Source organism: Sarcophilus harrisii, chromosome 4 (genome assembly GCF_902635505.1).
Source record: "Sarcophilus harrisii chromosome 4, mSarHar1.11, whole genome shotgun sequence".
Classification (NCBI taxonomy): domain Eukaryota; kingdom Metazoa; phylum Chordata; class Mammalia; order Dasyuromorphia; family Dasyuridae; genus Sarcophilus; species Sarcophilus harrisii.
Window position 1 is genome coordinate 323244742 of NC_045429.1, and position 15114 is coordinate 323259855.

At 35.3% G+C, this 15114-nt stretch overlaps 1 protein-coding gene across 1 annotated transcript in view; it reads right to left on the reverse strand.

Annotated features, from left to right (window-relative positions):
• DDX42 (DEAD-box helicase 42) overlaps positions 1-15114 on the reverse strand; it is a 38817-nt gene that overhangs the window by 5488 nt on the left and 18215 nt on the right. The window contains exons 6-14 of the mRNA XM_031965887.1: positions 14169-14318; positions 12129-12233; positions 11208-11327; positions 9830-10006; positions 8976-9104; positions 5261-5360; positions 4440-4487; positions 3755-3852; positions 570-846 (exon numbers count right to left, since the gene is read on the reverse strand). Of these exons, the coding sequence (XP_031821747.1) occupies positions 570-846; positions 3755-3852; positions 4440-4487; positions 5261-5360; positions 8976-9104; positions 9830-10006; positions 11208-11327; positions 12129-12233; positions 14169-14318 (1204 nt within the window). The remainder of the gene's footprint in view (positions 1-569; positions 847-3754; positions 3853-4439; positions 4488-5260; positions 5361-8975; positions 9105-9829; positions 10007-11207; positions 11328-12128; positions 12234-14168; positions 14319-15114) is intronic.

Below are 15114 nucleotides of genomic sequence, written 5' to 3' on the forward strand. Positions count from 1 at the left end.
GTAGATTTTTCTTCTGGAAACATAGGGTTCCACCCCCTTGCCACCTCTAATTCAATGTATGGGATACAAGACTGCTTACTTAACTTACTTAATCTTGACAAAAAGTGCCTGGACCACAGATAAAGAAAGAGTGCAATAAACATATATGTCTACCTTGACAAGAGAGACTTAATGATGTACAAATAAATACAGGAGCTTGTGTAGTTCCTCTCAAGAAAGGAAATAAAATAAAAAAACAGCTTTCTGGTTTCAAATAGCAAAGGCAAAAACACACCTAATATTACTATTAGAGATTCAACAAGGGCATTTTGTTTTACCAAGTGCTCCTCAAAGTACCTTCCAATAATATTGGGCCTCTATTTTAGAAGGTAGATGCAAAAGGTAAATGATAATGGAGTGTTTAACACTCCAATGTTTCCACCAAATTATCTGTTAACGTGGAGAAAAAAGGCTAAAAGCTCAGCCTATATCTACCTGTTATCCTCCCCAAATGTTAGTTTTAGCTAAACAACTAAACTTACAGCATGTAAATTTCCAAATACATTGAAGAAATCCTTCCTCTACTATACCTGCAACATCTGTAGCCACAAGAACTGGGATGCCTTTTTTCTTAAAATCCGAAATGACCTTGTTCCTTTCACTTTGATCCATGTCCCCATGGAGCAGCCCCAGATTGTGTCCTTCCTGCCTGAGGTTGTTAGCTAGTTCATCAGCATTGGCTTTTTTAGTTACAAACAAGAGGACACTTCCTGAAGAGGTAAATTCTACCAGACGCCGAGTGAGCCAGTTCCATTTACTGGGTCCAGAGTGAAGAATTTCTACAATCTGGGTCACATCTTCATTTGCCTAAGGAAAGAAACAAAACTTGAACACTGAAGTAAAAAATGGATTGAAAATAGACCAAATATTACATTTTCAAAATGAAGCCTGATAGTTGCAATATTCTCAGTACTGGACAACTTGAAAGCTACAAACATTATCAATTGTCTTCTTCCTCTACTGTGTACCTTCCCCAACTTTTTAAAGCTGCCTCAAAATTCACCTCTATCAGGAAGCCTTCTCCCCTGAGAAAAGGTTTCGGTTTTTTGTCCCTGCAGAGCTCCTGTGCTAGGTTTACATCATACAACATATTTATTTGTATAGTGGTTAGAAGTTCAAATATAACCTCTAATATTTACTAGCATGACCACAATAAGTCATTTCACGTTTCATTCCCTCCTGCCTCACTTTTGTACATCCAATCCTCCTTTCTTCATAACTGCCAAAATGAATTTCCTAAAGAGCAGGTCTAACCATGGCATCATCTACTCAACAAACTTCAATGCCCATGACTTCCAGGATCAAATATAAACCAACATTTAAATCTATTGATACTTCTAGTCTTTATACATCACTAACTCTTAAACTCTGATCTAGTGATACTGACATATGCAGAGTTTTTCACAGATAATGTTATGTCTCTTTTCCATGCTTTTGCCCTAGCTGATTCTGATGACTCCACACAGCCAACTCTTAAGACGCCGTGGTTTCCTTGAAGATTCAGATCAAATATTAGAGGCCTTTCCTTTACTCCCTTTAATCCTAGTTGTTAGTCCTTCCTTATCTACATTTTCTTCATTCTCACCTTATCTATCAGTAACTTCCATTATTGTTCCCTCTGTCCCCTTTAAAACACAAGCTCCTTAAAGGCACATTTTTGATCCCTCCTCTCATCAGGTGTTAGCACAAAGCTCTAGTACAGGGGTCCTCAAACTTTTTAAATAGGAGGCCAATTCACTGTCTCTCAGACTGTTGGAGTGCCAGACTATAGTAAAAACAAAAAGTTTGTTTTGTGGGCTTTTAAATAAAGAACTTCATAGCCCTGGGTGAGGGGGATAATCGTCCTCAGTTGATGCATCTGGCCTGAGGACCGTAGTTTGAGGACCCCGCTCTAGCATTTTACTGATTAGCAGATGTGTTACAATACAGGAGGTTTCCTTACTAAGCTTCTCCATATCAAAATTTTCAAACAACTTGAAGGAATAATCCAATTCACAAGGCTTTGGGGTACAGTACTTAATATGTTTGTTGAATGAATGGATGAATATTCCCCACAGGATAAAATGGCTTTTTTCCTTACATTAAGCGATCTTCTCATTGGGTTGAAAGTGTTATTACTGCTTAAAATAACTGAAATAATGCATATTTGTAAAAAAAGAAATTTTAGTTAAGTGGTTAGTTCTCTAGGAAGTGAGAAGTGAGAAGCACTCCATCTCCTCACTGGCCACAGTGGAGGGTGGAGCCACAAACCTCAAATCCATCATTTAAGGAGGGTGCTCAGCTCAAGTCACCTTCTTATTCTACACTTGTACTACTCTGGGTTCCCATGCTCCCATAACAGGCATTTTCCTGTACTTTCTCTTTTAATTTCTTTCTATGTCTTGTCTTCCCCTGTTATAGTGTAAAGCTCCTTGAATGCAGAGACTTCTCTACTTTGGTATTTGTATCTCCAGCACTGACAGTATCTGGTAGCTGATAGACATTTAATACATGTTTACTGAATATATGACAGAAAACTCCACATCCTGTGAGTTTGCCACAAATGGAAGTCCATCTATTGAAGTAGGAAAAACATAGCTGTTGATCCAAAGCATTAGCTGGAGAACCACGGAATGGAAATATTTAAAACCACTTTGGACTGAGATTGGATCACATCTTGATCCAAATCTTATAAATAAGGAAGGGTGCTGGCCCAAAGAGGGAGAGCAGGAGGGAATAACTTTCTGGGTGGATCAGAGTAACAGCTCACAGATGCTACATTCTACAATTCTGCTCAATGCTTGTTTTACTTTTGCTCTGAATTTAAAATAAAGATTTTTAACCCTGTCCTATTCTCAGATATTAAAGTTGCTAATATCTCCTACAAAGAATCATTGAGCAAATTAAAATTTCCTTCTTGGAAGTTTAAACTTCGCTCTGTGCTGGTAGTAGATGGAGGGACAATAGAAATACTTTGAATAAAATATTTTGAAATTTAGTTGCAGAAACCATTTTTAGCCTTCCAGGGACATTTACTCATACTTTCTAACACTGGTAAGTATGATTTTATGGGCTGATCAGACAACCATTTCTGGATAATACAAATAGTTAAGTATTCTCAGGAACCTCAAAAAGCTTATCCACGTATTCTGATGGAAGTGGATATCTTCGACAAAGAGATCTAATTCAGTTCCAATTGATCAATAATGGACAGAATCAGCTACACCCAGAAAAGGAACACTGGGAAATGAGTGTGAACTGTTTTCATTTTTATTTTTCTTCCCAGGTTATTTTTGCCTTCTGAATCCAATTCTTCCTGTGCAATAAGAGAGCTGTTCAGTTCTGCACATACATATTCTACCTAAGATATACTATAACATATTTAATATGTATAAGACTTACTGCCATCTAGAGGAGGGAGTAGAGGGAGGGAAGGGAAAAGTCACAAGAGAAGTGAATGCAAGGGATAATGTTGTAAAAAATTACCCATGCATATGTACTGTCAATAAAAAGTTATTTAAAAAAAAAGATAATCCACCATCTTCTTTAGATTAAATGGTTCGATATTTCCAATGTATGGCATAAATGTGAGAAAGAAATTTAAAGTTCCTTCTATAAGTATCTCATTAGTATTTCAGTTCTACTCTGATTTCCTGGCAATCACAGAATTAACTCTAGATTTTAAACTCCAGAGAAAAGTATACTTCTGCATCCTCCAGTCCTGTTCACAAATTACCTCTCCAATGTCTCCTTGAACCACTCGGATAGGGTCAATCAGGATGTCTCGAGCTAGTTTTTCAATCTTTTTCCGGAAAGTTGCACTGAATAAAAGAGCTGGGAGAAAAATGAATTCCATTAGATTTACGAGAGTATCTCCTCTGCACATAACAAAGTACTATTAATTTGAGTTGAAAAATTAAAGAGGAAAGACTTGCTTTTAGATCCTCTCAAAGACAGTTCTCCTCTCACCCTGGTTTCAATATATTATAAATAAAATACCACAAATCTAGAAAAAAATGTTTATGTGATTCTTCTTTCTTTACATTGCCAAAAAATTCTAAAAAGGCATTGAGGATCTCTTATGTGGTAATTTAACTATTCAAATATTTATAATAATTTGATTAAGCCAATCAAAATCTAAAACTCCAGGCATCCATTTAAATCAATTGAGCTTGCCCTGGAAATGGTAGGTATATTAAAATTTAGAAACAGCTTCAAAAAAGTAATTGTTCTTCCATTTGCATATTCTTCATATTTTTCCTACAGTTTTCCTATGTTACCTCACAAATTCATTTTCCTCAAACACAGTAGCACATGAACAATAAATGCTTTGCGCCAAAAAATAAAATAGACAAAGTGCCTTTATCACAGGACATTACAATGGTATAAATAGAAGTTACTTAAAACAGTTTCATACATACTCTGTCTATCAGGACGGACATGACTGGCTATGGATCGCACCTGATACTCTAGAAGAGAAAAAACAAGCCTCAGAACATTTATCTGATACAAGTGTAACATCCAAAGGGTAAAAAAGTCAGTCTAGGAAAAAAATTTCTTTCATATGACATGGAAAATGAATCAAGAAATAACCAATAATCAAGGACTTGTTAAACATCTAGTAAGTGCCAAGCAAAATGCTTGACACCAAAGACCACAAAGATGAAGATTAATCATCCTGTGGCTTCACTTATCAGAGGGCACCAAATGCAGTCATCTCCTTTTGCCTAGTTGGAAAGGATATAGATTTAGTTTGAGATAGCTGGAATGGTCCCCAGGCAAGTGGCTAAGTCAAGGAAGGCAGTAAAAGAAAAGCCTTGGAATGGTTGAAGCAAAGTATTACACAGTAATGTTCTGATCATAGTCCTAAAAGCTGTCACAATATATAAAGCCCAATAGGAGAAAAAAAGAGAGGAAATAATTTTCTATAATTATTATATAATCTATTTTTGATTTCCCCTGACTTCAACAAGGCACACTCCTCTAAAAAGTTTCCTGAGAGTTTACTACTGCAAAAAGCTAATGCCATGCACATTAAGTCTTCAGAGACCAGCTACCACTCTCCATGTGTTGGGTACATGCTCATTCAAAAAGCACATGTGCACAAGACAGAGACACAGACATACACACCCCATCAAAGAATTTGTCCATTTTCAAGTAGACTTATTAAGTTAAGACCGGTGAAACAAAAAAGTGAATGTCTTGACGGTACAGACAGGGAGAACTGGTGTTCAATACATACCAAAACCCATGTCAAACATTCGATCAGCTTCATCAAATACAAGGTAAGAGACTCTTTGGAGATTTGTAGCTTTCTTCTTCACATGATCAATCAGCCGACCCTTTGAGAGATACAAAAACATTGTGGATTTACAAAGATTTGCTTTAAGATATTGCCTAATTAGCAATGAGATAGCTTCAACATTCATCAAGTAATGTTCTAAGGCAATGATATCTAGATAATAATGACTTGTTTCAGGTAAAAATTTAAAAACTTGTAGAGACCCAATTAAGTCCTTTTCTTCCATCAACCTGAATTTCTTAGCAAGGTTGAACAAACATTTTCAACAAAAGGCGTAAAATGTTGCAATTGAGGCCATTTTTTAGAGGTTCCAACTTTTAGAGAACATTTTCCTAGTCAGCTGTGATTTATCTTTCAGAGCTTGATCTGAAAGTTACCAACGACCAATTTCCTAAGACAGCAAAGGAAAGCCTCCTGGAAATAGCACAATCACCCTGAGGGAGCTAGAGTTAACAAAATTATTTTAGAGATTTCCAACCCTGATTTCGCAACAGAAATAACATTATAAAGAGTTCTTTTTTTCTCATTCCTCTCATCTCCTGAACTTACAATACCAATTCCTTTGCCATCCTTTCTAGGACTGGCTATACTTTTTTTTCCTTCATATCTCAACCCCACAATTCACTGGCTATAGTAGCAGGAAAACTAGTATGCTCTTGGGTCCCCACTGCCATATTCACATCTACTTTTGAGCACCTTCATGAAGAAACCTGTCTTCCTTTGAAGTAATAACTAAATTAACCACCAAATCTATATGGTGATAGCCATGATATATCTTAACTCTTAAGACATTCTTATTCCTTCCTTCTTTAATGAATTCAGGCCTATCTCAGTCTCTCCTTCCCATGTATGTGTATGTGTGTGTGTGTGTGTATATATATATATATATATATATATATATATATATATATAATTATTATTATATATAGATATTATATATATATAATGTTTATTCTAATATTGTAGCTTCATAATCTACTCCACCTCAGTTATCAAATTGTCATCCACATAAGTCTTACTTCCATGTTCATGAATGCCATCTTTCCTTTTGCTTTAACCACTTCTCACTGTTTTCTGTCCCTATCAGGACCTCCATTCACTCCATCTGTCAGTTCTCTCCCAAGCCATTATCCCAGAACTAACTACTCTTCTCTTGACATCTTGGCCCCTTGTTGAATCAATGCTATATTACCCTCCATGTATCCTGGATTCCTTTGTCACCTTTATAATTCCCTCACTGATTATACCTTGTCATTCATCAACCTAGATCACTATATGTCTCTTTCACTCCTATTTACCTACTGCTGAGGATAGAAGAAAACACAAAATTGAGCCTCCTACAAATTTGGCTAATCTTAACTGGAACTTCACTGCCACAAAGCAAATATTGTTTTCCCCTATAATTGATTTGTTATCCTACTTTTCAAAAGAGTTTTACAACTCTTCTTTATCTAATACCTCTTCCCCTTCTTCCCTCTTCATTTTTCACCTCTCAAAATGGGATGAGTTACTGAGACCTTCCCCCCCCCCCCAATTCCAATTAGACATCTTCCTCAATTATTACCTCTTTCACTCCAATCTTAGGACTCTTTTTCCCCAAGGCATTTTCTTCTGTGTAAAGCCTTAATCCCACCTCCTCCCAATTTCACTAGAAAATTTCTTGCATCATCATTCACACACTCTCATCCTTCAATCATTGTTTCTCTGTGCCTACCAGCATTATTTTATCTTTCTCACTCTTAAAAAACCCTCACTTGATCTGACCTTCTCTGCTACGATATTAGATCTCTTTTTTTCTTGAAAAAGCCATCTATTGCATGTTCACATATGGGTAAATATGTGTATATATGTTTGTGTCTTGAGTATATATGTAGATATGTATGCATATTGCTCTATGTATGTGTGCATACAGACATGTTATATATGTATATATGTGTATGAGTGGATCTGTGGATGAGTATATGTGTGTGTGTGTGTGTGTGTGTGTGTGTGTGTATAACATGTATCTGTGCTTAACTACAGTAGCCTGCTTGTGGAAGATGAGAGGGATGAAAGAAAAAAAGAGAATAAAATAAAAAAAGTAAACAGAAGAGAACAAAAGAATAACTTTCAAGGAAGCAAAGATGGACAGTCAAGAATATAATTTCTTCTACCATTATATATCCCTTCTTGGACTGTTAATTTATTGTTATATATAATGATTCTTTCCTGATGTTCTGCTAGGCACTTGACAATGCTATTTTATTTTATTTTTTTTGTTTTTCTTTTTTAAGCATGTTTTTTTTTAAAACAAAAATATTAAAAAAAAAAAAAGTCGACTACAACTTTCATTTAAATTTCCATTTAGTTAACTCTCCTCTCCAAAGTTATCAATGATCTCTTCTTAATTGCCTTCAATCCTGAGCTGCCTTGACTTTTATGTAGGCTTGATACTATTCATCACCCTCTCCTTCTGGACAGACTCTTTTTCCTACAATTTTTGTGTGATACTGCTCTCCTTATTCTTGTTCCATCTGTCTGACCTCTTCTCAGATCCCTTTGCCAGGTCTTCATTCATATTACACCCTCTAATCATGGATATTCCTCAAGAGCTCTGACTTGAGCACCTTCTCTTTTTACTCTATTATCTTCTCAATTAGTGGCCTCATCAAGCTTCCATTGATTCAGTTATCTAAATGAAGATGACCAGAAATCTAGCCTTTCTCCTGGGATAATATATATCACTGTTTTTCTTTCTGACATACTGAAATGGATGTTCTGTAGACATCTTAAATTCAACATGTTCAGAATAAAAGTTACCATCTTTCCCTCCCATAAAACCTTATTTATTGTAGTTGCCTTTTTACCTTCAAGCACCTACCACCCTCCCAAGTCACCCAGACCTACAACCTTTGGTGGTATCCTCTATTTCTTACTTACATTCACCATTTATAACTGTTGCCAAATCTTGCTGTTTCTATCTTCACAGCACATCTCAAACACATCACATTCTCTATGCTCATGCAACAGTGATACTCGCGCAAAACTTTATGACTACATGTTTGAATAACTACAATAGCTTTATAACTGGTCTCCCCACTTCAAACCATCCTCTACTCAACTCAATAAGGTAATTTTTTTTCTTATAGTGTAGATCTGATCATGTCATCCTTCCATTCTAATGAATTCTAATGGTTCCCTATTAGCCCCAGGATGGAATACAAATACCTCTGTTTTAATTTTAAATCTAGCTCTTTCTATCTTCTTACATCCTATTTCCCTTTTAAAACTCTAGGATCCAGTTATACTGACCTATGTAAACCTGTTACACACCAACTCTGACCATTGTGCCATTGGCTGCACCTCTTGCCTAGAATACTATTCTTCCTCCTTCCCTCTACTCCTTGGCTTCAAGAATCAGTTCAAATGTTACTTTCCCCAGGAGGTCTTTCCAAATTCTCTAAAGTACTGATGCTTTCCCTGTTCAGATGATTTTTACATACTCTATATACATCTGGTCTGTATTTAGATATCTACATATTTTCTTCCACATTACAATATGCTCCTGGGACTCTTTTTTTGTCTTTCTTCGTCTTCCTAGCTCTTAGCACAAAGGCCTGGCACACTGACTAAAATGGAACAATGCCTAACAACCAGGAACCCAAGCCATACTCACTGGGGTACAGACAACAATCTCAGCTCCTTCTTGAAGGGCTTTAGCCTGTTCCCACATACTTCCTCCTCCATACACGGCCACAGATCGAAGATTGTATGCTTTTCCAAACCGCTTGCATTCTGCATGGATCTGTTAATAATGATATGTTGGTAAATAGAGAAGTTAGTATGTGCACCACAAAGAAAAAAATTCTTATTCAAAAAAGTCAAAAAAAAAAAAAAAAAAAAACCAACACAAAAAATCAATTTTGAGTGTGACAGTAATAGCTGATAACTACATAGCATTTTGAAGTTTATAAGGCATTTTATAGACATTTCCTCATCTGATCCTCACCATAACCTCATCAGTAGGCAGAGCAGGTATCACCCTCATTGGATAGATGAGGAAACTGAAGCCCTGAGAGATAGAAACTTGCCTGTGGTCATACAACTAGCACCTGTCAGAAACTCAGATCTCTATTAACTTCAAGTTTAGCATTCCTTTTTTACCACCTGCAGTGGCATTTATTTAAAACTTGCAACTATTAATTTGCCTAAAATGTAAGCTGACAACCAGCCTTGGATCAAAAGCATGTTATTCAATAGGCTATCTAAACCTTCACATTAAAAGTGAAGCCTCCTTATTCATCTTGACCTTGACACTAAATTTTTACTGATTATAAAGTAATTTTGAGGAAATGAATGAAAGAAAAAAACTGTAGCCAATTCACACAAGGGTTTTTCTTAGGAAGAATCTGATTTAGAAAGAAAAAAGAAAATAATGTTTCTTAGGCAATTGGTAGAAATTAATTCCTCTGGCTACTTCAAGCCAGTCTATGTCTAAGGTTAGTCCCTCCTCAAATGCACCTTCCTTACCTGCTGACACAGCTCCCTAGTAGGGCATACAATCACTGCAATAGGTCCATCCCCTGGATCCAATTCCTTTTGATCCATGATGTGAATCAGCATGGGCCAGATAAAGGCTGCTGTTTTCCCACTGCCTGTTTTGGCAATGCCGATCATGTCTCTCCCACTAAGAGCCACTGGAACACCCTGAAAATAGTAAGTGATACCTCAATTACAAAGATATATTTAAGGAGCCTTAGGAAAGGATTAGTGACCACTACCTCCATGATGAACAAAAAAAAAAAAAAAAAAAAAAAAAAAAAACATTCTGGGCTACATAAACTCCTGGTCAAAATTCCTATATTATCTTAGATTAAAAGAGAAAGATTTTCTCTATGTCAATTTGTCACTAAGATACTTACCAAAATATAAACAGATTCTTTTTGCAGAACTAAAAAAAGTACTTAATGTAACTCCCAGAGATTGAAATACCCAAACCCTTTAATCCACAAATCCCAATGACAGTATTCCAGGGTCAAAGACAAAAACAATGACAATAGTCCAATAGATAAACACATTAAGAAAGTTACTTTTTCTAGTGGCAAAGACTCGTCAACACAGTAGATACCTACTGAGTGAGAAATGGATAAACAAATATTGGTAAATCAATGACATAGAATAATATTGTGCCTTAAGAAACAGTTAACTATGAAGAATACAGGAAGGATAGGAAGCTTTAAACAAGTGTACACAAAGAAAACTAAAAAGAACTAGGAAAGCAAAACATACTATAACAATGTAAATAGAAAAAGCAAAAAAATATGAACTGAACTCTGTATTAGTGATGCTTAAGCCTGATCCAAAGAAGAGATGTAAGGATGCACCTTTGTCCTTTTATTATGGATGTGAAACACTGCAGATCTTTATTTTTTTATTCTTTGTTATAAGGAATAGTTATGGAAAGAGAAGATGGATATGCTAGGAATGAGGATATATAGAAATAAAAGGTTAATTTTAATAGGTAGACCATACTGTCCTCATTTACATATAAAAAGTTCTTTTTGAAAAAACAAAATAAAACAGATGGTGAAACTCAATACCTTGGCATCATCTAAGTAACCTCACAAAACTTCCACATTATGTGTATACATTGTGTATACATTCAATTCCTTGGCTCTAGTTTACAAAGTGTCAGATACCCAAGGCTTTCTCTTTATATATGCTGGTATGTTATTTCTTTATGTAAATCTATGAAAGCTATAGAACTACACTGAAGCTATGCTAATATGGTTTCTATTCTGGACTATCCTATTGTGAACTGATCTAAATAGCATTATTTATTACTTATATTTGCTTTGAGATGGGCATTCCACTCAAGCTACTATTTTTTCATGCTTTAACTGCTCACCTGACACTGGATGGGAGTAGGCTGTGTGTACTCAGATTTCCGAATCTGATGCATAAGTTGCTCATCAAATCCAAAGTGAGCAAAACTGCTTCCTGGTCTGGGTGGAGCAGCACCAGAGACCTAGAAATTAGAAATGACAAGTTTACTGATATTTTAATAACAATTAACTTACAGTTCAATAGACTTTTATCTCTAGTTAACATATAGTTGCAATCATAGCTTTATACAAAATACTCTATACTTTGTCCAAAAAACTTCTAGATGAAAAATGTAAGTATATTCAAAGTGCCTATTATGTAACATTAATATATTCAATATATTATTTTTGCAAAGATTTTAAACTCCTGTCACCTCATTAAAAGATTTCTTTACTATCTTTTAAAAGTATCACTGAGATAACATAATTCCAAAATACTTTAAAGGACTAAGCTGTATTAAGGAATACACTGTGCATTTTTTATTCATGAGACAAAGAAAATATCAAATAGGAATGAAAGTTGTTAATTTCAAAGTAAAATTACATCTGCCTATAATTATTGTGTTTTACGAGAAGAAATTATAGGAAAATCATCCTTTTTTATCTCTGCATTTAAGCTGCAAGCTACTCAAGAATATTTAACCGAACTTATCTTTTTATCTAGCCTCAAAAACTCATGGTGCAGAAATCACCAGTGCCTTGTTTGTTCAAATAGGATAATGGAAAAATGATAAGTAATGTGTCTCTTTTCACTCGGTTAGGTATGCACTAATGTCCACAGAAAATAAAATCAACACGTGGGACACTTCAGAAATTAAATTAATATTCAAAACGAGAGCAGCAAGCATGAAAAAAATAAATTTGCAGCTATTTTATGTTTAGTTAGTCAAATTTTGGTCTAATTAGCCTCAATTCATGGGCATTAGACTTAATGGTTCTCTTACCCGAAGATTGAGCTTATGTCGAAGATCTATCACTTGCTGTGGGGTGAGGCTGGTTATCTCTTCATGCTCATTGTAGAAATTTTTTTCAAATGGTGGATAATCAATCTGCAGGTCCAATTATTCAAAGTTAGTTTGAAATTCAAGAATCAAGATAATCTTACAAATTTCATTTTTAATACAAAGCTCTATGGTTTCTGAAAAACAGACACAATAAGACTTTAATGCTTTGGTACTTCAACATAGTTGTGATTGTATTAGCACAGGAGATCTCTTCAAAAAATTGCAAGTCATTTACCTTAGGAGACCTATAAATCTTAGGAGATTCGTTTATATTCATGAACGATATGGCTTTCTCAAAAAAAAAAAAAAAAAAAAAAAAAGTATTAATGTCCAGTGACCAACCTTCCAGAAATGAATCTCCAAATTGAACCAAACCAGGTCCCAGTTTATTGCTATGTATGTATGGTTGTTGGTATGTATACTTTTTAGTTTAGTGAGATTTTTCAGACAGCATTATGTCTATCAGTTTCCACGAGTTTTGGTGTCTTAAAAAATGATTGCCTCCTAACCCATGATATTTTTAGATAGGGACAAAACATGAATTTCTTTTGCTTGATTGTTTATTGTTAAAATAGGATTTTTAAAAATGCTTCAGTGGTAAGAGAGAAAAAAATGTTTAATTAAGGTAAGATTTTTAAAAAATATCCAGAATGGGGGGTGATATGATTCTGATTAACTCTGTCTGACAAGCCATATTTAGAATATTATGTAGATGTATTGGTCATCCTGCCATCTAGGGGAGGGGTGGGAGGAAGGAGGGGAAAAACTGGCACAAAAGGTTTGGCAATTGTCAATGCTATAAAATTACCCATGCCTGTAACTTGTAAATAAAAGCTATAATAAAAAAAAAAGAAAAAAAAAGAATATTATGTACAATAGTGAATATCATATTTTAAAAAAATGTTGCTAAAACTCAAAGTAAGCAACCAGAAAGGCAAGAGAAATGGAGAGCATGTCATACAACATGTGAAAGAACTAAGGATGTTTAGTCCTAAAGAAGACTAAGAGAGATAAATGACAGCATAAAAAGTTACATCACTTGTTCTACTTGGCTCCAGAGGATAAAGCAAAAGGCAACAGACAGAAGAAGAAAAAAAACAGAATGAGGTTTAACATAAAGCAAATATTTGTAACAGAATTATCCCAAAATAGAATAAGCTGCCTTGGGAAGTAATTAGTTTCCCCCTCATCAGATATCTTCAAGGTAGTAGGATTAGTCAGGATATTTTTAAAGGAATCACTGGGTTCAGTTATACACTCTAGATGGCCTCTGAGGTCCCTTCTACCTTTTATATTGTAAGACTCTGAGAATGCAAGGTTCACACTCATGTCATAAGGAAATATTAGTGAAAGGTACTAATATAAGGATCCCCATTTTATAGATGAAGATAGGCTCAGACAGTGAATGCCTTGCTCACAGTTAAGTGGAAATGCCAGAATTCAAACAATTCCTACATCAGATATACTTTTTCTTATTTCCCCAACTCCTGTCTGACATGGTAATAGATACTTGAAGTAACAAAAGAATCAATATTTCACTTGTTCAGTTGAGAAAGCAACTGTTAACTCTGTCAAACAAGTAAAATTTGCTTACAAATATTTGTTTTAAAATCATCAATAAGGGCAGCTACATGGTACAACAGATACAGCATTGGCTCTGGAGTCGGTAGGCCCTGAGTTCAAATCAAGCCTCAGACACTTAACACTAGTTGTGTGATCCTGGGGCAAGTCAATTAACCCCAATTACCTCAATTAAAAAAAAAAAAAGAAGAAGAAAAAAATAAAGTCATCAATAGCAAGTACCTTAACTAATACAAATTCCAGAGTCTGGAATTTCTGACCCAAGAATTTAATGGAATAAGCTGCAAATTTCCAGCATTTTAATTACGCTATAAGACTACAGATCAGTCACCATTCTAAGAAGAGCCCAGGCATATAACTGAAGAAAAGTAAACCTTCAAAAAAAGCATTGGCATATACCTCCGAATGATCAATGGGAGGAAGGGGATCAATGACTTTTTTGGAAGGTGCAATGGGATTTCCATCACTGTCATATTCCAGGTTATCTTCTTCCTCTTCTTGAACCATACCAGCAGTAGGGTTTTCTGCCATGTATCGAAAATAAGCTTCCTGCAGGAAAACACAAAAGTAAAATCACACCCCAAAACAGGAGAGAACAAGAAAACTATCTTGCTCCAGTAATTTGTGCATACAGTATATCAGATGGTCGCTCACTTTACACACTTATCATGTAGGACAGTGATGATTCTTCTACTATAAATAGTTAGAAAGCCCAAAGGAAGGACAATAAATGGAAATGAGCAAAACAGCTATGATGTTCAGTTAGTACCACAAAATAACATGGTTTCTGAAAGAAGATAATGACTCAGAAATAGAGTCCCACAGTCTGGCTTCCTAAGATGTGTCCTATACCTACTGTCTTTGAGGTTGTAGGACACACACTGCTGTCCCATTAATATCAAGTTTGGAAGCTGTCCCAAAATAAAAATGGCACAAACCTGGAAAGGGTTATTGCTCATTTCTGTTCCCTCCACACCATCCCAAAACTGAGGAGTAAAAAACTAGAACTGCACGGTCAATATATAGTTAGCAACCCATTTTGATAGACAAGAAACGTCAACAGACCCTCTAGAAAATGCATTATGTGAAAAGCTGCTAGCGGCATACATAGATTCCACACTACACTGTTAAATCCAACATCTTGATTTACCAAAATGGACACTAATTTTGGATTTAAATATTCAAACCATAAAAACTCGTTCTTTAAAAACGTTAAATCAAAGTTTCCTTATTTAACATGGTGGAAAGCCATGTATATTTATATATTACTCCTTTGCTCTACATTTGAAAATGTAGCATATTAGGTGAAACTTTTTTCAGGAATGGCTGAGTCTTTATTTCAATG